Source organism: Perissodus microlepis, chromosome 3, assembly GCF_051167445.1.
Source record: "Perissodus microlepis isolate ML-2025 ecotype Zambia chromosome 3, ASM5116744v1, whole genome shotgun sequence".
Classification (NCBI taxonomy): Eukaryota; Metazoa; Chordata; class Actinopteri; order Cichliformes; family Cichlidae; genus Perissodus; species Perissodus microlepis.
The window spans coordinates 3,485,114-3,510,736 of NC_140463.1; the positions used below are offsets into that span (position 1 = coordinate 3,485,114).

At 40.5% G+C, this 25,623-nt stretch overlaps 1 protein-coding gene and 1 pseudogene across 1 annotated transcript; one reads left to right on the forward strand and one right to left on the reverse strand.

Moving 5' to 3' along the window:
- Positions 1-5,984: 5,984 nt before the first annotated feature.
- Positions 5,985-7,559, reverse strand: LOC146389471 (putative C-type lectin domain family 20 member A; annotated as a pseudogene).
- Positions 7,560-16,747: 9,188 nt separating this feature from the next.
- Positions 16,748-24,149, forward strand: LOC146389472 (uncharacterized). Its single transcript, XM_084914587.1, has 7 exons — positions 16,748-16,908; positions 18,264-18,274; positions 18,565-18,906; positions 18,999-19,127; positions 20,673-20,999; positions 22,064-22,390; positions 23,687-24,149. Exons 1-7 carry the CDS (start codon positions 16,748-16,750, stop codon positions 23,749-23,751), a joined length of 1,362 nt encoding a protein of 453 aa, XP_084770713.1. The 3' UTR covers positions 23,752-24,149.
- The last annotated feature ends 1,474 nt before the right edge of the window (positions 24,150-25,623 follow it).

A 25,623-nucleotide genomic window follows, 5' to 3' on the forward strand; every position in this document is an offset into this window, starting at 1 on the left:
TATTCAATGTAACCATATAAGGAGGTAATTAAAAAAAAGTCAGTGTGGCATGAATGAGGCATGGCTGGTCCACATGTCGGATTTCAGAAACATTTTATTTGACGCGGTGGCAGCTAACCAGCTACCAGCCACACATACTTCACACCACAACAACTCCTCACAACCCTAATTCCCCTTATTTAAGTCGGCGGGCGTAATTGCATATGTCGCGCAGGTGCATCAGCCTTCTCTGTGGGAGTCGGCCCGGACCGTCAGCACCGCCGACCACCAGTTCAGCTCGCAAACAGCTTTTTTTCTGTATTAAATGTTTCTGTATTAAAGGTGATGTTTCAAACATCGCTCACATAAGTTATCATTTTAAGATCATTTAATTTAGTTTGTGAGCAATGCTTAGTTCAGGTTTCCCCTCCAGCCAAAATCCTTCAAAAAAAGAAGAAAAACTGTGAATACATTCTACACATCACCCTGCTGTTCCCACAAACCTAAAATAAAACTTTATTCAGACCACTTTACTGTCTCACCGTATGAATCAGTGACGCTGCTCACACTCAGTGTCTGAGTCAGTCACAGTGTTCCTGTTTACACTGTAAAAAGTTTCCATTTTATGTGAACAAAGCTCATGTAACACTAATAAAGATTTGACCTTTGCAAGTATGTAATGAATGGAAGGCGAGCGTGAGAAGTCAGTGAGTCATGCAGATTTCAGTGTTTCTGCTTTCAGCACCTTGATAATTTGTTTGTTGATGCAAAGTAGATTGAATCAATCGCATATCTGTGCTGTTTTGAGGAAACAAACATTAGATATGATCAACAGCAGAGACAACCACGCACCGAGAGCCGGCTCATTTTAATGACTACATCCGAGCACCAACGTGTCACAGCAGCCATTTCAACAGGAAAAACTTTCCTTATTTCTCATTTCTGCTCTATTAAAATGCAGATGCTTAATTTATGAAATTATTAACACATAGCTGGTATTTCATAGGTTACACATCCTTAAGTGTGCTTCCTAACATGGATATGACTGGAAGGTGGGCCCACTCCACAGGTGCTGATGTAATTGTTGTTTCTGAAACTTGGCTGTCCAAATCTAGGCCTTAACTATTAATCTGCTTGGAAATCAGTCTTTGACTGTGGTTGTCTGCTTCCCCCCAGCAAGTTACCTTCTCTGGGTAAACATTTATCTGAACTGCATCTTAATGAAATCATCCTGGTAGGTGATTTTAACAGGGACTGGCTTTCTTCTTTGTCTGGTGTTTAAAAAAACACCAAGCCCTACAAGCTTTAATCCCAAATCACCAGATAAATGTTCTCTTACTGGCCCTTTTTTTCCTAACTAACAACCTGAGTGATCACTGCGCAATTAATGCGAGAAACACAGAAATCTCATGCTCCAAGCCTGGCATCATCACAAAAAGAAATTTAAAGCTTTTCAATGAGCAAACTTTTCTTCAAAACTTATACAGTTTTAGCTGGGGTCGTATTAAACATGGCTGACAATGTCAATTTACAATGGGAACATTTATAGGAGAGTTTTATCTACTTTGTGGACAAGAATGCCTATTTTTGCCAGGTCAGAGTGAAAGGTCGTGACAACCACTGGTTCAGTTTTACATGAGAGAAACCAGGCCTGAGCAGCAGCGAGGAAGTCTGGATCTGATCTGGCTATGTTTTCATCAGCTCTGTAATTGGTTTACTGCCTCCATCAGGAAAGCCAAATGTGACTAATTGTTTTCCTTCCCTTTAACCACTGACAGTCTAAATGAACTTAGGAGTTTTGGGGAAACTATAAAGTCTCTCTGCCAGCTCTCAGTCCTCAGAGCTACCTCCTCACTTAATTATTGACTCCACTCCTGTGTCAGACAAAACTGAAATCCTTCATTGTTTTAACAAACACTTTGTTGTTTCTTGTTCCTTGTTTCTCACAGTATCTGATAGTAAACGGATTGCATAAAGCTCTGCTAGTAGTTCCCTGGTTACTAATACCTTTTCTTCTACACCTTTCACAGTAGAAGAGGTATGTAAGGCTCTGAAGAGTCAACCAGTCCTGACAATCTTTCTCCTTGTTCCTGTACATGGCTGCAAATATCATAGCTGAGCCCAGTGTTGGGTGTAATGCGTTACTAAGTAACGCGTTACTGTAATTAAATTACTTTTCCACTGAAAAAGTAGAGTAACTAATTACTGTTCATTTTTAGGTATTTTAATTACAGTTACTTACAATGTACTTCCGTTACATTGTAAAATAATTAGACGCGAGAGCATAGACGAACACTTCTGAGTGATCCTTGTTCATCACCCATGGATAACACCGCGGCAACTCCTGCTAAGCAGGCAAAACGTGATTTTACTTCAGCAGCACAGAAAGCGTCTGAAGGTGAGCTTAAAAAAATGATTGCAGGCTACATTGTGGAAGAGATGCTACCACTGCGTACTGTAGAGTCTCCGTCTTTAAAAAAATGTATTTATTATTTAAAGAGTTTCATTTCTATTGTTTGTCCACTCAAGGTTTATAGGGATTTTAAGAAGTATTTAGTTAAATTACTTATTTAGTTATTAAGTTACTTTTGTGACATAGTAATTAGATAAGTATTTTAAATACAATATTGACTAAGTAATTAGTAATTAGTAATTAATTACTTTTTAAAAGTAACTTACCCAACACTGGTTGAACCTGTGTCGTATATTCTTAATCTTTCTATACAACAGAACATTCACACAGGGGATGTGGAAGTGCGCCTTTGTACTCCTACTACTGAAAGGTGGTGATTGTTCAACAGTTAATAATTACAGGTCAACTTCCAAACTCTGTGTCTTTGCTAAGGTCCAAAACTGAAGGCTGATAAATAAATAACTTAAAATAATATTTTCATCCAGATATCTCCCTTCCAGTCTGATTTTTGGGAACTGCACAGTACTGTAACTGCTCCCCTAAAAGGTCTCTTTGACATCTACGAATGTTCCTGACGTTGTGCTGTTTTGGCTAATTTGGGAGCATTACTCAGACCTGCCACTGGATTATTAACCTCTTAACCCAACGCCCCCTGATACAGGGGAAAAGGCAGGAGATCAGTTAGGCTTGGGGCTTAAGAGGTTAACCAAAACTCTCTCCTCAGCACCTGCTCTGTTTACACACCCTCTTTGAGTTATTTAGTGTTTTATTTATATAATTTGCTTTGTTATCTCTGATAGTGTTTCTTCAGTTAAAAACCGATTTAATGTTTCATATGGTGAGCTCATTAGTGGTGTGTGTGTGTTTGAGTGATTGCGAGAGAGAGACTATGGTTGTGTCACATGTGAATAGCCACATGCAGATATGCAGAGGCTGACTGAGGGGACAAAAAAAAAGATAGCTTTTTAGTTGCTGACTGCAAAGATACAGACATGCAACATAAAAAGGATGGAAAACCTCAAACTTGAACCATACGAGGAATAAAAGACCCTGGTGGATTGTCTGCTCACACTCTAACACAAAGCACGAGGAGACAACAACTACATACACAGAGAAGGGCAATTAGGGGAAGTGGAGACAGCTGGAGGGGAGAATGAGACACAGGTGGGCAAAATGATGGCAGACAAGACAAAAGAAGGAAAATATGAATGGACTACAAACGGAGGACTTGACATGAGAGGATCGATCACTAAGGAATGAATTAACTGTAACACAACTGAGAACAGGAAGCAAAACTAAACACTCCAAAGAATACATAACATAAAACATTAAACAAACCTTGGGTCACAAATATGAATGAAATAAAGAGAAAAACAAAATCCAGAACTCAGACTGGACCTAGAACCATGTGGCATATGTTGTTGTTTTTCCTGTAAAGCACTTTGAGCTGCAATGTGTTATATAAATAAAGTTCTGTTTGAGTGGTTTTTGCATGCAGTATATTTTTGCTGTATTTGAATATTGAAATGGTGAGCTTTCAGGCATCTGCGGCAGAATCACTGGATTCTGTCACAGGAGCTAGCTTTGTTCCCACCACAGGTTTACTCAGAGACAGACACCTGCTGAAACACTGTGTTACATCCCCCAGGAGGATGTTGGTTTTCTTCTTTGAACTAATTCCTTGTTAGGTAGGTTATGGTTATAGGTTGTATATTTTGTTTTCTTAGTGTTAGGTAAGTTCCTTTTATTTTCATATCAGGGATGTTTGGTTTGTTATGTTGGCCTTGGCTCTCCCTAAAGTTAATCCTGAGTCTGAACTAGAACTCAACCAGAATTTCTAGCACGAAATAAACCTTTTAACTTACCATCTCTGTTCCTCCTTCAGTATTTACCTTTATGGTAGTTCCTTGTAACCCCTAGACTAGCCTGGGGACGTAACACACTGACATAGTAAAACTTCAGGAACAGAGGTCATACAGAGGTCATAGGGCATGAGAGCTGCACCTGCAAGTGAATAACTGAGATAAACAGAGAAGAATCCATTTATTCTGAGATTAAACTAACTGAGATTTATACAGAGATTAAAAGAGGGATGCGGGAGGGTATTTTATAAAGGGATATTAGTCACATTTTTTTAATGCGGTGCTTTTATTATTTAAAAAAAGCAGCTACAGGACCGGGGGCAGTCTGTCTCCACCCCAGGGAAACGGGAACATCTCCTAGGTCTGGGTACCATCACCCTTCTGGGGGTGGTTGTGCCTGGACCTGGGGTATAGAGTTTGTTTGGGGAGTGTGATTGTGTGTACAGTGTCCATTTATGTTTGTCTCCACACTGGGCAAGTGCTGAGTATTTGTATAAGTGTTAATGAGGGTGGGGATGTATGTTTGTGTCTGTGTCCACATGTCATGTCGAGTCTTAGACTCCACGTCTGGGAGCATCTCAGCCCACCACACTCACTGCCAGTGGCTGATGCTTTTGGACCTTGGTGTATTGGTGGTTCTCACTGTCCAGGGCTGGGCGCTCAGGTATGTACACCCTGAGGCTGCTTGACGAGGCCTGGCACCCATGGCTCATTTGGGCCCCATCCGGGGGCTGTAGAGCCCTCGGGCCCCTGGTCCTGGGGATCGGTCCACTGTGGTGTGGCTGGCTGCTGGCAGAGCCTGTGTCACTACAGCCCCCTGTGGCTTCTGCACCACAGTTTCTGGGTGATCCCATGTCTGGGGCTCTCCTCAGCTCTTCCCAGGAGGGTGTCATGGTTGCCCCTCCGATGGTCCTCCTTGGACTCTTGCACTCTGGGGCCTGGATCTCCTCCATGCCTGCTTCATGACCTGGGGGACGGGGCTATAGCTCCCCACACCCTCTATCAGATAGTTGCATGGAGAGACCTTTGAAAACAAGCGCGCTGATCCACACAGGTGTGCACACGGGTGTTCACTGTTCATAGACACAAACTACACCTTTCTTGGCTGCTACTTCAAAGCACATTGTGCGCTGTCAGTCCTGCGTGCTGCACAACGTCATTCAATTTTAGTATTTACTGCTACTAACGTTTATTTAGGTTGTGCAATGATGTTATGTGTATCGTGTTGCTCTCTTATTTCTTCTTTTCTTTTTTTGTTCTCTCTCAACAGGTGATCCAGCAGATTTTTTTAGTCTTCTCTCACAGTCCCTCTTCCTCTCTCTTTTTCTTTCCCTCCCTTTCTTCCTATCTCCCAGTCATGTATGTCCCATCTGTAATTATGTTACATTTATATATATATATTTATATTTATTAAAAACAGCTCTGTGGTTTAACAGTTTATTCAACAACAGTGAATTCCATTAACAACATGACTTCTCTGTATTATTACTTTATATATCCATCACCACATTTTAACCACAACATCAATATAATAAAACTTACACATTATATTTTCTGTGTATACGTGCTTTTTCTACAGAGAAATTCACTTTCTGTTGATGTAGGAAAATAAAAATTATGTTAAATAAAACCTCACTATGAAAAAATCAATTTCCCACAATCCCTCTAAAGAGCCCTTTCACAATGCACAACCATAAACCTGCTGAGGAGACAAGAAGCTGTTGGTGCTGTTTACAGTGCTTTTAATGTTTAGAACAGAAGAAATTAAACTTATTATCATCAGGCTTACTGACCCACTTCTGCTCTCCTGCTCTATTTATGGCTCCAGACATGTCACAGACATGAACTTTGCTGTTAGAGTCCCAGTTATTATATCCAATGACCTCATCAGTGACCCAGAACCAGAAGCCCAGAGTGCAGGTGTAGCGCAGCCCCAGCCAGACAAAAGGAGTGGAGGCGTTTTTTGCTTGTTCCTGGAGCCACACCACAGCAGTTCATCTATTGGACAAACAGCTGAGATAAATCTGTGTAAACTCACCATCATAGCAGAAGAAAGGCTTTCTTTGGTCACATCCAGCAGAGCTCCATCTTCCTGATCTCTCTAACAGAGTCGTAGCACATGTCCTGTTGTTTAGTCCATCATTAAATGAGTCCATGTCCCAGTATCTGAAAGAGAAGTTACTCCCATCTGACCACCTCCAGCTGTCTCTGAACAGGCCGATCCACGAGGCTGTAGACTTCTGCAGCTTCTTAAACTCTTCACTGTATATCTGATCGAGTCCACTGGCCAGGTCAGTGTGATGCTGTCTGTAGTAGCTCTGAGCCTGAGTCCAGGTCTTCTTCTCCATAATCAAATGAAAGGTTTTGTTGTCTTTTATCGTTTCTGTCGAGTCAACAGAAAAACACAAAAACATCTTTATCAGCTAATTCGTCTCATTCTTAAAACTCTTTTTCAGGAACATGTGATATAACACAGATTATAAACTAGATTATAACATTATTAAATATTGTTTCATCATATTACTGTCCACATATTCTCACCGTCATAGCAGATGAACTGATGCATGTTAGTACATGTAACATCTGCCCACTTGTCTCCTGTCCTCACACAGTTCTCAGGGTATTTTACATCATTTGGCTCTCTTTCTCCCCAGCAGCTCTTATTTTCAGTGTATTCCTCCCCCGGCAGAGACCAGTGCCACGTCCTGTTGTCTCTTCCTGGCTCGCTGTACAGTCCAATCCAGGCTTGTGTTTGACTCTGTGCAGAGTCTTGAAGTCTTCTCATGTCTGTCAGGTCAAACACTTTGGCCAGGTCTGTGTAGTTCTCTCTGCAGTATGCCCGTGCTTCATCCCAGCTCATCTCTTCTTTAATAAAGTGGTACTCATACAGCTGACATGTGATGAAGACACACTGACCTAAAACAGAAGAAATACTGTTGAATATCTGCTGATACAAGCAGGAGCCCTGGTAAAATGATCACTCACCCATCAGAAGAAGCAGAAACAGACTCCACTGCATCGTCGCTCTGTCACATGAAAATGACTTTTCTTTCATTTGGAGGAAACAATGAATCCAGCAGCTCTTCAGTGTTTGATGGACACGCAGCACTTTATATTAAACACAGATATCTAGTTTATCACACACTGCTGTAAGAAATATATGATTATTCTTAATAAATGATCATCTGTTTAAAATTGTCCATGAAGAAAGAAGCAATAGTTCAAATGTGGTCCACACAGCACCTCTGTACACAAACATGAAATGAGCCTGCAGGTTTGAAACTTACATCTGGTTCTTCTCTGGTGTTCATGCAGACAGCTGTGCAGTAAATAATCATCTGTACTAACACACACGCTCTTTGTACTCAGCATTTGAATATGAACATATATATATGAACATATATACCTTTTCCCCCTGACTCAAAGATACAGTGTACGTATGAGTTATATAGGGACTCATTTACATTAAGCTAAAAAAGGAACACTGGACTGACAAACAAGCAGAAACAGGAAGTTTCCTTCTAATATTTGAATGACTTCCTTGTTTAACATTTCTTGATCTGGTGCAGTGGCTTTGACAGCAAAGGTTACGCCTATACACCTGTGTGACAGAAACAAACTCCCTTTACGGATAGTGTTTTCTTTTTTTTCTGAAGAAACACCTAAATATGGGTTTTCTCTGAGCTTTTAGTAACTCTGCTTAAATAAATATGATTCTACTTACCTGAGAAATCAAATCAATTCTATTTTTGTTTTATTCTCCTGGGTGTACTGATAGATATGAGTGGATATGTGGCCCTGTACTAATTTAGTTGTCTGCCATCTGATGTGTAATATACAGTTACAATCAGTTCTGCCAGATCATATCATTGATTTACAACTGTTTCAAAGTCAACTTGGAAACCAGCTCTGAAGGGAGGGACTATGTACTCACATGACCTGAAGCTTTGGCACAGCAAGCTTGTGTGATGCTAAAATAAAATTTGAATTTGAATTTGAATTTGAATTTGACCAGAACACACAAGCCGCGGGTCTCAGCTGCAGCACCCCATCCACGTCTGTAAACTGGCTTCAGCAGATCCAGCAATACTATCACAGACTTCCTTAAGGAAAAAAAAAAAAGGTCCAGGATCAGGTGACTCAGGTTAATCCTGTGTGAACAACTGTATATATATATATATATATGTATACAACATATGTACTGCTGCACATATGTTTCTCCTTCTTTAATTATTTTTGATGTTTTAGAAATATTCTTGTTTTATTGTTATTGTCATTTACTTTCTTGTCGTTTAATAAACATCCATGTAAACTTGTTCAAACTTAGTGTTATGTTCATACATGTTACAAATACCTGCAAATGAAATGAGTTCAATGGCAATTATTGTTTGTTGTAATCAAATTTTTCAAAACAAAACTTTTAAACTAACAACACATAACAATGTACCAAATATATTAAATGAATACATTTTTAATGCATAACTCATTTTTGAACTAAACTTTCAAGAACAGAGAACAGTCTGTCCATCCTCTCCCTGCTCTCCTCTCCTCAACCTCTCTTTGCTGCCTCACGTCCTCTCTGATGAGGACTAGCAGCTGTCTCTTTTCCTCTTTCTCACTTCCTTATCGCTGTCGTTTTGGTCACCCACTGCTGCGCTTGGCCCTGGAGTGTCCTCAGGGAGAGAGGAAATTAGGACAGGAAGCCTAATGGAAGGTTTCTGTTCTATCACCTCATCCATGAGGGCAAACCAGAGCCAAGTCGAAGCAGTGAGCTTCCCACTCACACTCTTTCCTGAGCCTGGATACTTGCAATCCTAAAGGCAGAGGAAATCAAAAATGACCGTTAACAAAAAAAAAAAAGAAACACAAAAATGTTTAGGTTCTTTCTTTCTTTCTTTCTTCAGCATGTTGGTTAATAAAACTGTACTCATAAGCATAAAATGTGTAAATGGGTTCATTCTTGTACCTCTATGCCACAGTGGGCAGTGATTTTTTCTCCTGCCCATGAAATAGTTTTTGAGTAAATTTTAAATCCAGAATTGAATTCAAAATCCTGCTCCTCAAATATAAGGTCTTAAATAATCAGGCCCCATCTTATCTTAATGACCTTGCAGTACCATATCACCCCATTAGAGCACTTTGCTCTCGCTCTGCAGGCCTACTTGTTGTTCCTAGAGTATTTAAAAGTAGAATGGGAGGCAGAGCCTTCAGTTTTCAGGCCCCTCTTCTGTGGAACCAGCTTCCAGTTTGGATTCAGGAGACAGACACTATCTCTACTTTTAAGATTAGGCTTAAAACTTTCCTTTTTGCTAAAGCATATAGTTAGTGCTGGACCAGGTGACCCTGAATCCTCCCTTAGTTATGCTGCTATATGTGTAAGCTGCCTCTCTGCATTGAATCATATCTGTTATTAACCTCTGTCTCTCTTCCACAGCATGTCTTTATCCTGTCTTCCTTCTCTCACCCCAACCGGTCGCAGCAGATGGCCGCCCCTCCCTGAGCCTGGTTCTGCTGGAGGTTTCTTCCTGTTAAAAGGGAGTTTTTCCTTCCCACTGTTGCCAAAGTGCTTGATCATAGGGGATCATATGATTGTTGGGTTTTTCTCTGTATCTATTATTATAGGATCTACTGTACAATATAAAGCGCCTTGAGGCGACTGTTGTTGTGATTTGGCGCTTTATAAATAAAATTGAACTGAATATGAATTTGTCCATTTACTTTATTTTACTTTACACATAGAGTGGCCCATCTTGAGGAGCTGAAACTCCGAAACACTTCATCCAATTTGAATGTGGATACCCAAAAATGACAGGTGACATTTTACACATTACGTCCATTTCAATTATATAACTATAATTGGAATAATTGGAACATTAATTGGAATATGTTTCAGTAAACAGGTAAAAAAAAAAACTAAACTTGTGTCAGTGTCCAAATATACGTATGTCTGCAGTCTGAGTCTCTGATTCTGTCAGATGCCTGAAAGTTCAGCATTTTAATATTCAAATAGAGCAAATATGTTCCATATAAAAAAATCCTTCAAATAGATTTTTACTTTTATAACACATTGCAGCTCAAAGTGCTTTACAGGAAAAACAACAACATATGCCACCTGGTTCTAGGTTATTTAATCCAGTCTGAGTTCTGGATTTTGTTTTTCTCTTTATTTCATTCATATTTGTGACCTGTGGTTTGTTTAATGTTTTATGTTATGTATTCTTTGGGGTGTTTAGTTTTGCTTCCTATTCTGTCGTCTTCCTCTCTTAGTGTTCAGCCCTCTCACGTCAAGTCCTCTGTATGTAGTCCATTTTTTGTCTTGTCTGCTATGCTGAATGTCCACCTGTGTCTCATTCTCCCCAGCTGTGTCCACTTCCCCTTATCACCCTTCTCTGTGTATGTAGTCATTGTCTCCTCTTGCTTTATGTTAGAGTGTGAGCTCATCTTCTTAGAGTGTCTTTTATTCCTCGTATGGTTTGAGTTTTAGGTTTCCCATCCTTTTTATGTTTCATGTCTGTATCTTTGCAGTCAGTGACTTAAAAGCTAGTTTTTTTTATCAGCTCAGTCAGCCTCTGCATATCTGCACGTGGCTCTTCACAGGTGACACGAGCAGTGGCAGCTAGACCTTGTCATAGCAACTCTAACAAAACTATATAGAGGAATATCCAGAATGGCAGTCACACACACTCTCACACACCTTTTTACTAGCTGTTTCTGTAAACATTAGCACATGCCTTTTTTTAACCAAAAACAAATTATGTAGGAATGATGGCTGATTCAACTTCTGCAGCCAGGGATAGGGCTGCTCAATTAATCGAATTTTAATCTCGATTACGATCTGGGCTTTCAACGATCATTAAAAATGACTGAGCCGATTATTAGCCCCTCCCTCGTGCTTTACTCTCGCGCTGCTCCGTGTGGCAAATCGAGCGCACCTCTCTGCATTTCGAACACGCGGCACAACAATTAAGAGCAATTAATTTTTGCGCCACGGACCGGTTTATGCCCGACAATATTTTCATGGACCGGCCTTTAAGGTGTCGCGGATAAATACAACAAAATAAAACTAGTGCCGGTACCGAAAAAAAGAAGATTTATTCCTAACACACATGAAAAGACCCAGGAAAACCGAGTAAACGATAAAAACGATAACAAAATAACGCTGAAAACCGATTAAAAACCCTGAAAACTATACATTTCACACCTGAGCCTCAACTCTCGCGGCCCGGTACCAAACGACTCACGGACCGGTACCGGTCCGAGGCCCGGGGGTTGGGGACCGCTGATTAAGAGGACCCGAGGGAAGTTCGGAAAGCTAAGCAGAAGTTATTTGGAGAGGAGAGTGACTGCTGTTGGTTGAAAGGAGAGGTAAAAAAAACTTCAGTGGTGTGGAAACATTATGGGTTCGTGGAGTCAGACGTGGATCAAGTAGACATAGTGTGTAAACTTTGCTACGGTGTCGTAGCTGCACCACAGAGCAACACTGCAAAGTTCACTAAACATAGATGTTTACATTTTTCATTTATTTCTTATATTGCAAACATTTGCACTGTTATCAGTATTTGCACTATTTTATATTATTTTTTGACAATCTTTAAAGTCATTATTCAAAACATTGTTATTGTTAAATAAATATCGTCAAATAATCGAGATCTCAATTTCAGTGAAAATAATCGTGATTATCATTTTTGCCATAATCAAGCAGCCCTAGCCAGGGATGTACTTAAAAATGTAAAATCTGCCAATAGACTACAATTGCAATATCACAACTATTTGACAACATACTGACTCAAACAATAAAAGGAGTTGGTATCCACAGCAAAAAGATAAAAGGAAAATATTGATCTCCAAAGAAAAGTAACAGGAAAAAAGCATACTATGTATTTTATTGGGAGGGGAGGGCTGGTCTGGCGTACCTTATTTAAAGAGAAGATCACAATGTCGAGATATGCAAACATGCTGCAAACTGCTCCATCATTATGTAACAGCACTGTGCTGCTACTGACACACTGTCAGTCCGCCGCATCCTGCACTGCCTTGCTACTGCTTCAGCTGCTGCTTCAGCTGCCTTTGGTTGTGATGGTGTGATATCTGTGTTCAGCTTGTTCTTCAGTTCACTGATGGAGCAGTAAAACTTCTCCTTTCTGGTTCTGAGAGGATTCATGGTCTGTTTTTGAAGAATGTTATATAAAATATCAACAGCTTGAGGGCAGAATGATAAAAGAAGAAAAGAAAGTGTGCATCCCCCAGCAAAGCGGAGGTCCACAAACACCTCACGGAAGGGAAGTCAGAGATTTGTCTGATCCCCGCAAAGCTAGCTTATGTACCCCGCAAAATTTAATACAGTCTAGAATCCGTGATAGTAAATGCCAGATTTCTGCCAGCTCGTTGTGTCTCTGTAAAGTAGGGTTGGGTTTTGATAATCAATTTATTATTAAAATCGATTCCAGCTTGGATAACGTGATATCGATTCATTAAAATCCTGAATTGATTTTTAAATATAAATTTATTTTGCCCAAAATGCCAGAATTTCAGGTTAAACCTCACAAATTTTTTTAAACCACCAAACAGCTAAAACAGTAAATGAGAGCAGGAACACCGATTCTGCACAAAGACGTAAACACAAAGCGCGGACCTGCCGACGTATCAGAATCAGCGAAATGTCTCCTTTCTCACCCTACGGCACGGACACGGTCGGGGCTGAAAGCCGACAGCTCGCTGATTCTGATGTTTCGGGGGTCTGCGCTTTGTGCTTACATCTGTTTTGTATCGGCTCTGATTGGATAGTTAAATTTGTGATTGACATGACATTGGCCAATCAGATGAAAGGAAGAAAAATAGGGGGTCAAAATTCATACTTGTAACTTGAAACTTGAGTGCAGAGTTTAACACGTATTTTTTGGCTAAGTCCTCACACAAATCTTTTTTACACACACAAATTCTTTTTACACATACAATTTTTTGTCTGAGCGACCCAGGGTCCCTATTATATTATGTGTTTTTGGTGTTACTGTCCCTCGTTCCCCCTGCTTGCAGGTATGTGTGTATGGTAGTGATGGGATTTCCGGCTCTTTTTAGAGAACCGGCTCTTTCGGTTCGGCTCACTAAAAAGAACCGGCTCTTTCGGCTCCGAACCGGCTCTTCAGGTTGTTATGTTGCTTTAATTTATTTATTATTAACAATAATATAAAATTATGCACAAAAGGAATTACTAATGTAAAAAAACGTTCGATACAGTGCTTTCGGTTCAGTACGCATATGTATCGAACAATACAAAATTTGTAATTTATTTTATCAACTTTTCTTCTGACAATGTTGTCTGTGTTGAGAGCTCAGTGGATTTGTGTTCGACTACTCCGCCTAGGCTGCACTGTCGAGCGCAGATCCACTGAGCGCAGCGCAAGCTAGCAAGACAGAAGTTAAGCTCTCCTTGCAACATGGCAAATTGAACCTCCCCCACCCTCATTCAGATGTGGCCTTTGGAACTATTTAGGTCTTCATGTGAAGTATGACCCTGAAGGTAAGCGCGTCATGGACAAAAGTAAAACAGTATGTTGGATGTGCCACGCAATGCTCAATTACATGGGTGGGAACTACTGCGTTAGCGCAGTTAGCTCGTTAACGTGTTGACGCCGTCCAGCCCCACGCACGGGGCGATCCGCGGTAGCTCGTTAACGGAGATTTGCCGTGTTGTGGCGTTAACGTCATTTCAGATTACAGCACTAGTGTGAACAAAATGAATATGACTGCACATTTACTCTGACATCATCCTAGTGCAAAGACAAGTGGAAGCAGACAAAAACAAGCACGCATGCTACAAACTTTACCCGAGTCATTTAGACAGCCGTTAGCACAGGATTCTCCTTATGGGGACCTGATATGTTTAATATGCTGCTGAGAATATAGCCCAGAAGAAGCGTATAGTATAGCTTTTCTTTTGGAAAGAGCCATTTCTCTGTAATAAACTCTCTTTTCCAAAGATGAGGGATTTCTCGATCAGATAGATTTTTTTTTATTACTTTGTTGTTTCAGCAACATTAAATTTAAAAACTGTACTTTTGAGTTAAAATATATATTTATAATTTTAATAAATGACAAATTAAAAAAGCATGAACATTTTTTTGTAGCGAAAAAATATCGAACCGTGACACCAAAGTATCGAACCGAACCGTGAATTTTGTGTATCGTTGCACCCCTAATGTTTATATATAAATATATGCGGTGGCCCCTAGAGACAAAGAACCTACAAATTCCAAAACACGTACAAACTCCAAAACACATTTCTAGCTTTAAACTGGTTTCTTCCGTCATATCTGATTACACACTACCTGTCTTCTTCTCCACTGTGGCGCCTAAAGTGTGCGCGTAACAGTGATTAAGCGGGCAGCTCTCTAACCAATGAGAGAGCTCCTTACATCCCACAGTGTGGCTAATTTGAATAGCTGCAGGATTTTTAAAATGAACTTGTTAATCCAACTGCTAATCCAGAAATTAATTAATTGACAAATTCCAGTCCTGCTCTGTTCTGCGGGCTTGATGGACCGTACACTCCCTGATGGGGAGTAAATAAATAAATAGAGAATGGTAAATTAACATAAAACTCACTCTAAATAGGTTTATATAAATATCATATGTACTATGGCAATTAAAAACATTAGCAGACTCAGTGGGTCCAGCTTGCGCAGTGAAGCACGAGCGATTTGCTACTGCACTGAGTATTCCAATATCCTCCTCCACCCATACAGTGCCACCTTTGACGTGTGGCAAAAGAACAGAACTGAGGGACAGAATTTATTTTTTGTTTTTTAATTTTTGCTATTTTTACATGAACAGGCAGAGGAGAGAACATGCAAAGCTGGAGAGATCACACATCACTCATGTCATTGTATTAGCAACTATTCAATCTGTTTTCACAGATTTTGTTTATAAATTAAACAGATTTGCATTTCCATATATTGTGAATGTGTGTCTATCTATTTGCAGGTCAGTCAATGTGTGGGATATACGGCAGGCATTTTTGAGGGTTGTAACACAGATTTTTCTCCTGCCTTGGATCTGAGCTACTCTGAGTGAACAAATGCAAATGTGCCAGGCCTCAAAGATAATGGGTGGTTTGCACAACAAAAGCAGGAGGAGAATCAAGCTGACGACCTGTGAAAATCTCAGCAGGGGTGAATAACACCTTGGGACTTGTGTCAGAAAATAAAAAAAGTCAGTAATTCTAGGTGGTTTTAGGTCCAGGGGATTCACGCAAATTTGCGCAGGGTCAGTAAATCTAGTGATAAAGGACAAATGCAGGACTACATGTTTAGTACTCAGCTCAGATAAAATAATTATTGTGGATGATTTTAACATCCATGCAGATGCTAAGAATGACATCTTCTACATAGAATAATTTGTTAATAGACTCAGTTGGCTTCCTAGGTTCCTCTTCAGCACTGCAGCCAGGCTGATAAAAAGTCCAATCATTCCAAATAAAATGAAAAAAAAAAAGGAAATTATCTCACTCTGGTGTGGGTTTGATTTGTGTGACACATTTTGTTTTTATTTTTCATATTATTTAGCATTTTAGGTGGACACAAGTTTTTATGGTGGAACTTATTAAGGCTTAGATTTACTCTGTATGAAGAAACTCATCTATTTTTAGTGATGTTGTTTGTGGTGTTGGTGTTTTTAGATTTGCAGTTCATTTACAGTGTTAAATAAAATGGCAGGTTTTTTAATTGTGAGTTGCATTTCTTTTGTTTTTTTAATTGTTAACTTTGTGGTTTTGCAGACCTCAACTTGCTTTCAGTGAGAACCTGCTGATGTGGGTCTGAAGAACAAACTGATCAGCGATCAAATGGTCACATGACCAAAGAACTATTAAAACAGCACTGAGTGGTCACTGTTCCCATAGATCAACCATCAGCAGTGCCCTCCAGTGGTGAAAACACAGATATTAACACCACAGGCCTGATCCCTGACTCCTACATCATACCGAGCAGCATACACTTCAGCAGCATCAGGAAATGTTAATATTTTGATAAATTTTTTTTCTTTAGTTTTTTAACTACCATATTTTTCGAACCATAAGGCACACCTGATGATAAGGCGCATTAAGCGAAACAAAACAGATAATAACTTTATTCAACTCATTCTTCTTGCTTCCTTCACTTCTGTACCATTGGTTCATTAATACCGAATTCTCTCACAGCTGCTCTCTTCCCATGTTGTTGCAGTATATTAACTGATGGCATTCATTTCAATTCTGTTTTTAAAAGCAATCATGTGTCCTGTTGGTGCCATTGTGGATTGCTGGTCAGAAGGATTTCTGGTGCCAGTAATCAAAGAGACAATGCCCCGAGATAGATTCATTTCAATTATGCAACACCTTCGATTTGATGACAAGGACACGCAGGCAGAACGGGTGAAAACAGACAAATTTGCGGCGATATCCGACATCTGGACACGCTTCAACTAGAACTGTGCTAAGAGTTTCACTCCAGGAGAGCACATGACCATAGATGAACAGCTGTTCCCTACCAAGGTTCGTTGTCCATTCACACAGTATATCGCAACCAATCCAGACAAATTTGGGATCAAGTTCTGGATGGCCACGGACTTGGACACCAAATATGTCTCCAATGCATCTTACTTGGGAAAGGGCCCCCTCGGGTGAGAGGCTGGCAGAGAACGTGGTCATGAAACTGATGGAGCTGTTTTTGACTTTCTGAATCTCTCCTGGTTGGGGGTTGGGGGAGGGTGTGTTTGCACGACAAAAGCAGAGAACAATGGAGCTGAAGGCCTCTCAGCGGGGTGCTAGGAGGTGTTAGGTTCAGGGGAATTTACGCAAATTTGCGCAGGGTTAGTAAATCTAGTAGTAGGGACTTGCACCAGGGAAAAAAAGGCTCAGTAATTCTAGTTTTATATGTCGTATGTAGCATCAGGGTCTTGTTTCACTCTGTGCTGTACTACTGAGATCATCTTCTCCTGAAATTCTGGAAGCTTACCACTCCTTACCCACCCACCACTTCTTTTTCACTCCTACTCTTCCAGTCCCAGAGAGCAGGTCGCTGACTGCCAGGTGACACTGGTTACATATTATTATGAAAGTCTGAGCTCTCTGTAGCTCACTCACTCTTTAAAAACAAGACATAATAGTTTGGTACATGTGTTTGTTGTTGCTGTGTTGGTGCATTCTTAGTTAGTTCTATTTTCTCCCAGATAAAAATAGGACTATAGCACTGTAACCTTATATACTCTCTGCCCGGGATCCCCCGGTCACCCCCGCATGACTCAACAGTGAACCTGAAAGTAAACTGGTGTTTGTGCTTCAGTCTCTGGGAGTGTTTGCAGTGTGCTGCTTTATGTGTCTGCAGTCTGACTGAGGATTAGATTTAACGGGACTTTGACTGCAGGATGAAGATTCTGCTGCTCCTCTTACTCGGTAAGAAAGACACTCTGATCCTCTACATGCATGCACACACACACACACACACACACACACACACACGTCTGTAACTTGAGATCATAATGTAAAACCACTGCACTGATGAGTGCTGTGTGTATTATCGTGAATGAAGGCCCTCCCTATGCAGCTCAATCCAATACTTTTTCCAATAATCACCCTCTATGATGTTCAATATGTGCTGCTTCATTTGTGCATATGTAAACTTGACGATCACCCTTTGGTGCAGTTATAGTGGTCTTTGCAGACCAACTGCACAGAGAGTCTTTGGAAGAGGTACTTTTTGTCCAGTTCCAAATAAAAACCAGTGTATTTGTTTATGGGGAAAGTACCTGAGGAAAACCAAACAACTGCCAAGTGTACACTCCAAGTCTGAGCTAAACAGCTTCTGTTGCCAGGTATACTTTGTGTTTTATGGTGCTTTTGTGTAGCACAAATGTGCAGAGTACACAAACTATAACAACCATAGATTTTTTTTTTTACCAATTGTGAGTAAGTCCTCCATGGGATCCATGAGTCAAGAACCTTTGTCCTGTCTTACTTTTGTCGCCCCTGTCATAAGGACGTTGACCAGTAAGAGGACTGAATCTTCTCACGTGATTTTTACTGAGAGATTCTGGTTCACTGGAAGTTTTCTCTGTGTGAAAAGAAGCCAAGCCACAAAAAAAGACCAAATTTATAAACTCATCAACAGATTCAGACCAAAGTAAACATATTGTAAGTGTGTAAATACAAACAATCTTTGCATCTGTAGCTAGACTTGAGACTTTAACCTTTTATCTTTGTGCATGTTGGTCCTCATTCTGTCTCACCTGATGTTACAAAATCACTGCATTCATCTGCTTCATATTTTCTCTCCTCAGTTTCCCAGCATGCCACAGCAGTGGAGGTGTACGAGGGGGCAGAGTCTGTTCTGCTGCCCTGTCAGTTACTAGCTGCTCCCAGTGAGTTCACAGCAGCAGTGTGGGACCGCAAGGACCTCAACATCCCAACAGTCCATGTTCGTGTGAAGAGTGGTGATGATTTGGATGACCAAAACCAGCGTTACACCAACCGAACATCAATGAGTGCTGATGCTCTGCAAACTGGAAACCTCAGCCTCACTCTGAGAAACCCGACAGTCTCTGACAGTGGAACCTACACCTGCATCCTCCGCATCGCTGGACGAGATGTGAGCTGGACTTACTTACAACTGAAGGTCACAGGTCAGAGATGTAGACAGAGGTTAGAGGAGAAGTGAACTCTAAATTTATCAAAATCTGCTGGATGATGTTCAGGTTTTTTGTGCTAATTACAGAACCTCCTCCTCCACCTCCTCCAGTCTGGCCCAAAGTTCTCTCAGCTGTCTTGGTTCCTGTGGTTGTCCTGGCTATTTGCTGTGGTATCGGCATGTTTTGTGGATATAAAAGGCTGAAAAATAAAGAAGGTATGTAGGAGTGTATGTCTGTGTGTTACTCAGTAATTCTATGAAAAATCTGGATGTTTCTATCCCTCATAGTCCTTAGTGTCATTGATCCATTACTTAGTTCTACAGTGTTTCATTCTTTGAGTGTAATATTTCGCAGCACTTCTGAGTTTCATTACCCCTGTTTCTGGTTCTGTTTCTTGATTGATGTTAGTTCCCTTTTGTGATCTCTCTGTTATTTGTATCCTGTCTTAGTTTGTTATCTAATCTTCAGATTTCTGGAATCATGCCTCCTTTGTGTTCCATGTCCCGTTTTGTGTATTCAGTCTTGTTTCTGTGTTTGTTTCCTTTCCTGTCTGCGTGTCAAGGTTGCGTCTCTGTAGTTTGTTCTTCAAGTCTCTTCTGTCTCTTGGTCCCTCTACCCTTGCTCAGCATTAGGGTCAGCTGTGGGACAGATGGCCTCACTTTTGACTCTAGAATACTTCGGTGTAGAGGGGACCGGATAGTGCCTAAAACATCATCTCTTCACCATCATGCTTACATTTGGTTTTCTACAAACCTGGAGCTCTTCATTAAGGACAAACATGTCCACTTTGTTCTCATCTATACAAAGCATGTTTATTCCCAAAAGTTCAGGTTGTGGTTCATATCCGGCTATATAAATAAACTTTATATAGTTTTGTCCACTGTGAATAATGTTTCTCACTGCAGAATGCTGATCATCCCATTGTCTGGAGATTACATTTTAACCCTATATTGACTGATGGGCAGCAACAGTTGCTTCTTGAAGATCATTGCTGATTTCTTTTGTCCTTAACATTTTGTCAATGCTCCAGACCTTCTCCCTGCCAAAACCTCTGTGTTTATTGAGGTCCTCACACTGATGTTGTTCAATTAATTGACTACAGTTGATCAGCAGGAGCTAGGTTTTATGTTAAATAAATCATAACACTGTTGTAAAATGTTACATTTAGCTGTTCATCTGAGGATGTGTTTATCTAAATGTAATACATTTTTAAGGACCAAATAATTTTAGTTCATCTGCAAAAGATGTAGGCAGCTGGGGGTTTCCATGATGCACTGAGTGTTTCTCCTTCACTCACTATGTGTTAATAGACCTCTCTGCATTTAATGTCTATTATTAATCTCTAGCTCTCTTCCACAGCATGTCTTTTGTCATGTCTTCCTCCCCTCACCCCAACTAGTCACGGCAGATGGCTGCCACTCCCTGATCTTGTTTCTCCTGGAGGTTTCTTATTTTTAAAAGGGAGTTTTTCCTTCCTACGGTCACCAAATGATAAAGTGACAGCTTTGACTCGAGTGAAACCATGTGACACTGATGCAAATAAAGCTTTGACTCTGGTTGTATCTGAAAGGCACATTCAGTTCAGCTCTGCTGCTGATTGGACACCAAACACAGCACAATCTCTGTTCAAGGAGCAAAGGAACACGTTTCAGACTGGAACCAGTACACCATCTTTTACTGTAAATATTTCACTTCAATCTGTCAAAGGAAGTGTGCTGCTGATGCTGTACAGCTCATGTTGTGCTTTGTTGTTCCTTTAGTTCAAGAAGTGGAGGTGGATACAGGTGTGAGGTCTGCCAAGCTGCCCTGCAAAGCCACAGTTCACCTGTCTCAAATCAATAAGGTTGTGTGGAAGAACAGAAATAACAGGAACGTCCATGTGTACGAGAACGGCTCTGACCATCCAGAAAAACAGGATCGACATTACAGACACCGAACAGAAATGAATAAAGACCCGCTGAAGACTGGAGACCTCAGTCTGACACTGAAATACCCCACACACACAGCCAGAGACACCTACACCTGCACCGTCTACGGCAGGGAGGGAAAAGTTCTGATGGAGAAAAAAGTGGAGCTGAAAGTCAAAGGTCAGTGCTGCAGTGGATCCTTATTCACAGGTTCTCTGTGACAAGTTGATGGTTTGGAGGAAGTAATGACTGAAGTTCTTTGTGGGAGATCGATGGAAGAGAAACTGTCTCAATAAATATCAGCAGTTAATGAAACGGCCATGTTCAAAGATAAGTTTGTGGGAAAGTAAGATGAGTGTAAGGGAATTCAGTATAAGGCTTGAGAGCTCTGTCTTTGTGAGCCTGGCTAGTCTAGAAAAGAAACCTGTGGTTGTTCCCCATTTCTTCAGTGCGATGAAAAACTTTACAACACGAGCAGTGAATCTGCAGAGGAGTGTAAGCCTGGAAATCTGCTTCCTAGCCTCAGTGTTTCTAATTGGCCAGGTTTCTCTAAATGAGACCTGCTTCATTCAAAGTTGGATAGATGTTATCTCTCCTCATCAGACCAGTTTTCCCAAGAATCTAAAACCTAATTACTAAAAGCCACTTAGAAATCCAGTGGTTAAAGCATAACAGTGAGCTATGTATGTAATTACTAGTCAGATTGAGAAGGGGGAACTACAGAGTCTGACATTGTTGTGAACTCTGATTACAGCAACTGTGAGTGAGCACAACCTCGCCAAGCCTATGCTTGTGATTAGCCAGCAAAGTTGAGTTTGACACATGCACTGCCCTGTCTCCTCCCATATGGAAAAGATCTATATAAATCGTATAAAGTTTGTATCTGTCTTGTGTGAAACTTGTATGAAAAGCATAAAAGAGTGAAAACAGATATAAGATCTCTTGAAAAATTATATAAATGAAACTTGTATATTTTGGATACTTACTAACACAATATATGAAAGTCATGAGAAAGTGGCCACTTTCATGAGTAAATCATATGAGCTTTATATGAAGTAGGCCACATCTTATGCAAGTTTTTTTCTATTTCTTTTCCATATGGGCTCGAATACTCTGATATACTATGCATATATGGTGTGTTTTATGTTAGTGGGCATATGAGTGATGTGTCATCAATAACAAGTAATTTGTTTACATGCACGGTTGTCACTATACAGCTCATGATGTGTTTATTGTCCTCTCAGAGTGTAAGCTGGAGGTGGAGGAGGGGGTGGAGTCTGTTTGTCTGCCCTTTCAAACCACAGAAAACCAGCCTGAAGACACTGAAGTCGTGTGGAAACGCCATGAACCCGAATACATGAAGGTCCACGTGTATGAGAACGGCAATGACCAGCCTGACAAACAGGACGACCATTACAGAGGTCGCACTAAGATGAAGAAAGACCTGCTGACCACCGGAGACCTCAGTCTGACCCTGAAAGACCCCAAAGTGGGAGACAGCGGGAAATACGGCTGTCAGGTCAACAGCAAGGAGGCCTGGAGATATAAGAGGTTGTGGCTCACAGTCACAGGTTAGTTAGTGAATTAGTTCATGTTTGTTAGTTAATGTCATGGTTCTCGGTCTTTGACCCAGTGTTGTTGTTTTTTTTAATCTTTGAGTCTTGTCTACTTATCAATGTTGTGATGTTACTAAGTCATTAATGTTTCTAGTCCCTATTGGTACAATTTAGTTACCTTGTGCTTATGAATTTTCTGTCTTTTTTGTGTGTGTGATGCCTGTAGATGGTTTAATTTCCTTAAGTGATCTCCTTTTGTCCCTCAGTCCTCTCTTTGTTTTAGTATCTCGCCTCTTTGTCTCTGTGTTCTGACTTCAGCATCACCTCAGTCTCTCAGCCCATCATGTCTCTTCATGTATCAATCGCTCTGTCTCACTCTCTGTATCTCTCGGCCATGTAATGCCATGTGTTTGTTCTCTTCCCACATCAGGTTTATGTGTATTGAGTCTGGATCAAAGGAGCTTGCAAAGAAAAGCGTCTGGACTTCTTTAAGTTTACTTGAAGACGTTTCCTGTATCCTTAAGATGCAGATGGACTGCTGAGTCTCAGACTCAGCAGTCCATCTGCATCTTAAGGATAAAGGTCACTCTTTCGAGGATGCCAATGTTCACATTTTGGACAGAGAGGACAGATGGTTTGAAAGAGGAGTGAAAGAAGCCATCTATGTCCACTGTGAGCGACCATCTTTGAACAGAGGCGGGGCTTACGACACCAACTCTCTGCCATCTATAATCCAGTTTTGAGATCCCTTCCCAGACGCCTTAATGCCCACTCACATCCTGGGCCATCTGACCTCAGGAATTCGCATGATAAGGTGGGGCCAGGTTTCACAATGAGCTCACCCGAAACTCTGGCTGATTGGGACCCACACCCAGTTTCACACCTTGGCTCAGGCGATTAGAGGATCATCAGGGGGTCCTTTTGTCCCTCTGTGGGGGGAAACTCCCACTAGGTTTATATCTGGGACTCTCCACCATTTGACCTTAGAACTGAAGAAGCTTCTCGGATGAGAGGTGAAACGTCTTCAAGTAACTTAAAGAAGTCCAGACGCTTTTCTTTGCAAGCTCCTTTGACTACGATGACCTGGATGACTGAGAACCTTCACAGACATTGAGTCTGGATCTTGGTTTCCACGTTTGCCATGTTTCCTGGTTTATTTTGATAGTCCCTGTCTCATGTGCATTGTGTCCAGTTTTGCTTTCCCTGTTCCACGTGCCTGCTTTGGGTCCTCTTTGTTTAAGACGATCTGCTTCCTGCAGATTTGAAATGTTATTTCTTTGTTTGTGTGACTCTATTCTATTTCCTTTGCAGGGAATAATCAGGCCAAGAAACACACAGAAGACACCAGGATCAGCTCCACTGATCATTTAGTTTGATATGTTTGTTCGATTATTGATCTGATCTGTACTAATGTATACAAGAATTCATTAAATAAACTGCATTTATAGATCCATTTTTCTCTGCTTACCCAACTCAGATTCAGGAGGCTGTCGTGTCAGATTTTTTTTTTATGTATTGATCACTTTAGAAATTGTGATATCACTTTCTCACTTAGTTAGCCTTAGCCTTATGGTATATCACACACACACACAGTGGGGCCATTGTAAGTTGATGGGAGACAAGGTCATAATTCTCTCTCTGTGAGGAGGAAGGTTTTAAGGATGGGGCTGAAGGTATAGGAAGGTATCTCTCTCCTTTTAGGGAATCTCCTTGCAGACGTCATCTTATGATATGATGCCACAAATCGAATTTCAAAAAAGTTAGGATGCTGGATTAAAAAGAACAATGAATGCAATGATTTGTAATTTGCTACTGTAATGGGTTTATTAAAAAAATAATTTATATTTCACCAAAGATCCATCCTGAAGTGTTATTTTGCTTTGTCAGTGTTGGTTATGTGTATGTGTTTATTTATATATGTTTATTTTCCGTATTTATATTTTATATATTTTGGGAGCTTTTATTTTGTTTGTGTGACCTTTGACTTCCCACGAAGTCACTTCATGTAGTTGCATGCTATTTTCCTCAGTCGCCTATAGTGATGGTAAATTTGATTCTTTTTACTGAATCGAGTTTTAATGAGTCACTCACCAAAGTGAATCTGGTTTTTTTGAGTCATTTGATTCACTGAGTCAGTTGACCAGAGAGTGCAAAAATGTACATTTTCACTTAAACGTAATTTGTTTCTCTTTTCATGTAAATGCTACTGCTAAGATGAGTGATTCTAAAAGAAAACAACTATTTTATAGCGCAAAAAAGAGCAAAAAAAATTCTAAAGGGAACATTTATTTTGTTTATTTTTTTATGTTATTAGTATTTTCCTTAAATTTGTCAAATATATATTTTCTCATCTAAATGTCCACTGAGCTGTGAGCCAGGGGGCGGTAATGCGCCTTAACATTGGTTGCCAACCAAGAAGAAGAAGAAGCTGTGAGCCAGGAGGGAGGGGGTGAGTGAATGGCTGTATCCCAATTCAGGGTCTGCAGCCTTAAAGGCGGCATTTTAAGGCTGATTACGTCACAGCGACGCGACGAAGGCTGTCCCAATTCAAAGGCTGCTCGAAATGCGGCCCTGAAATGCGTCCTTCATTTCCCTGAATTTTAAGGATGTGGCGGTGTAGACTTCGTGGCCCAACATATCCCAGAATGCATAGCGCGGCGGTGGGTGTGGATAATTTTGCTGAAAAAAACGGCGGATGAGGGGCGCCCGAAGAGTAAACTTTAAGTACTGAATATTATGTCACTTATTTATGTGCAAATGTTTAATAACGAAGAACATTAAAACATTACTGTTGGCCACATGTCGGCAAAGTTATGTGACATTAGTGACGTTTGTACTAACTTGGTTTTAAAGCCTTTACTTTAAAATATACGCCGTTCAATAGCTGAGCTTAATCTTACAGAGAATGATCAAAGCTCATGTAGAAACAAACAAACAAATGAACAAAAGATTTTCTCCTTCATTTCTGTCAAACAAAGCTGTATGACACGTTTCCAGCTGTTAGTATCATGGTTGCTAGGCAACCTGGGCAGCGCGATGGAAGCTAGACCGCCCATTTCACAAGCCTCGCACTTCCGGCCTTAGCGGTCTTTGAGTACGCGGCCATGTATTTTTAAAAACAACTGACTAAAACTATAGTTTTTACAATATTTGCATGTCAAATTAACATAATTGTTTTGTTATGAGTATTAAAGTATTTCACTGTTTTTGTTTCCAATATTTGTAGTTTTAACAAATAAATTTGATTA

Bases quoted from the DNA above. Each gene is read 5' to 3' on its own strand.
- LOC146389472 (XM_084914587.1), top strand. From the start codon at position 16,748: ATGACCATAGATGAACAGCTGTTCCCTACCAAGGTTCGTTGTCCATTC. The intron at 18,907-18,998 runs GTCAGAGATGTA...TGCTAATTACAG, and splicing joins CTTACAACTGAAGGTCACAG to AACCTCCTCCTCCACCTCCT. The intron at 21,000-22,063 runs GTCAGTGCTGCA...TTGTCCTCTCAG, and splicing joins AGTGGAGCTGAAAGTCAAAG to AGTGTAAGCTGGAGGTGGAG.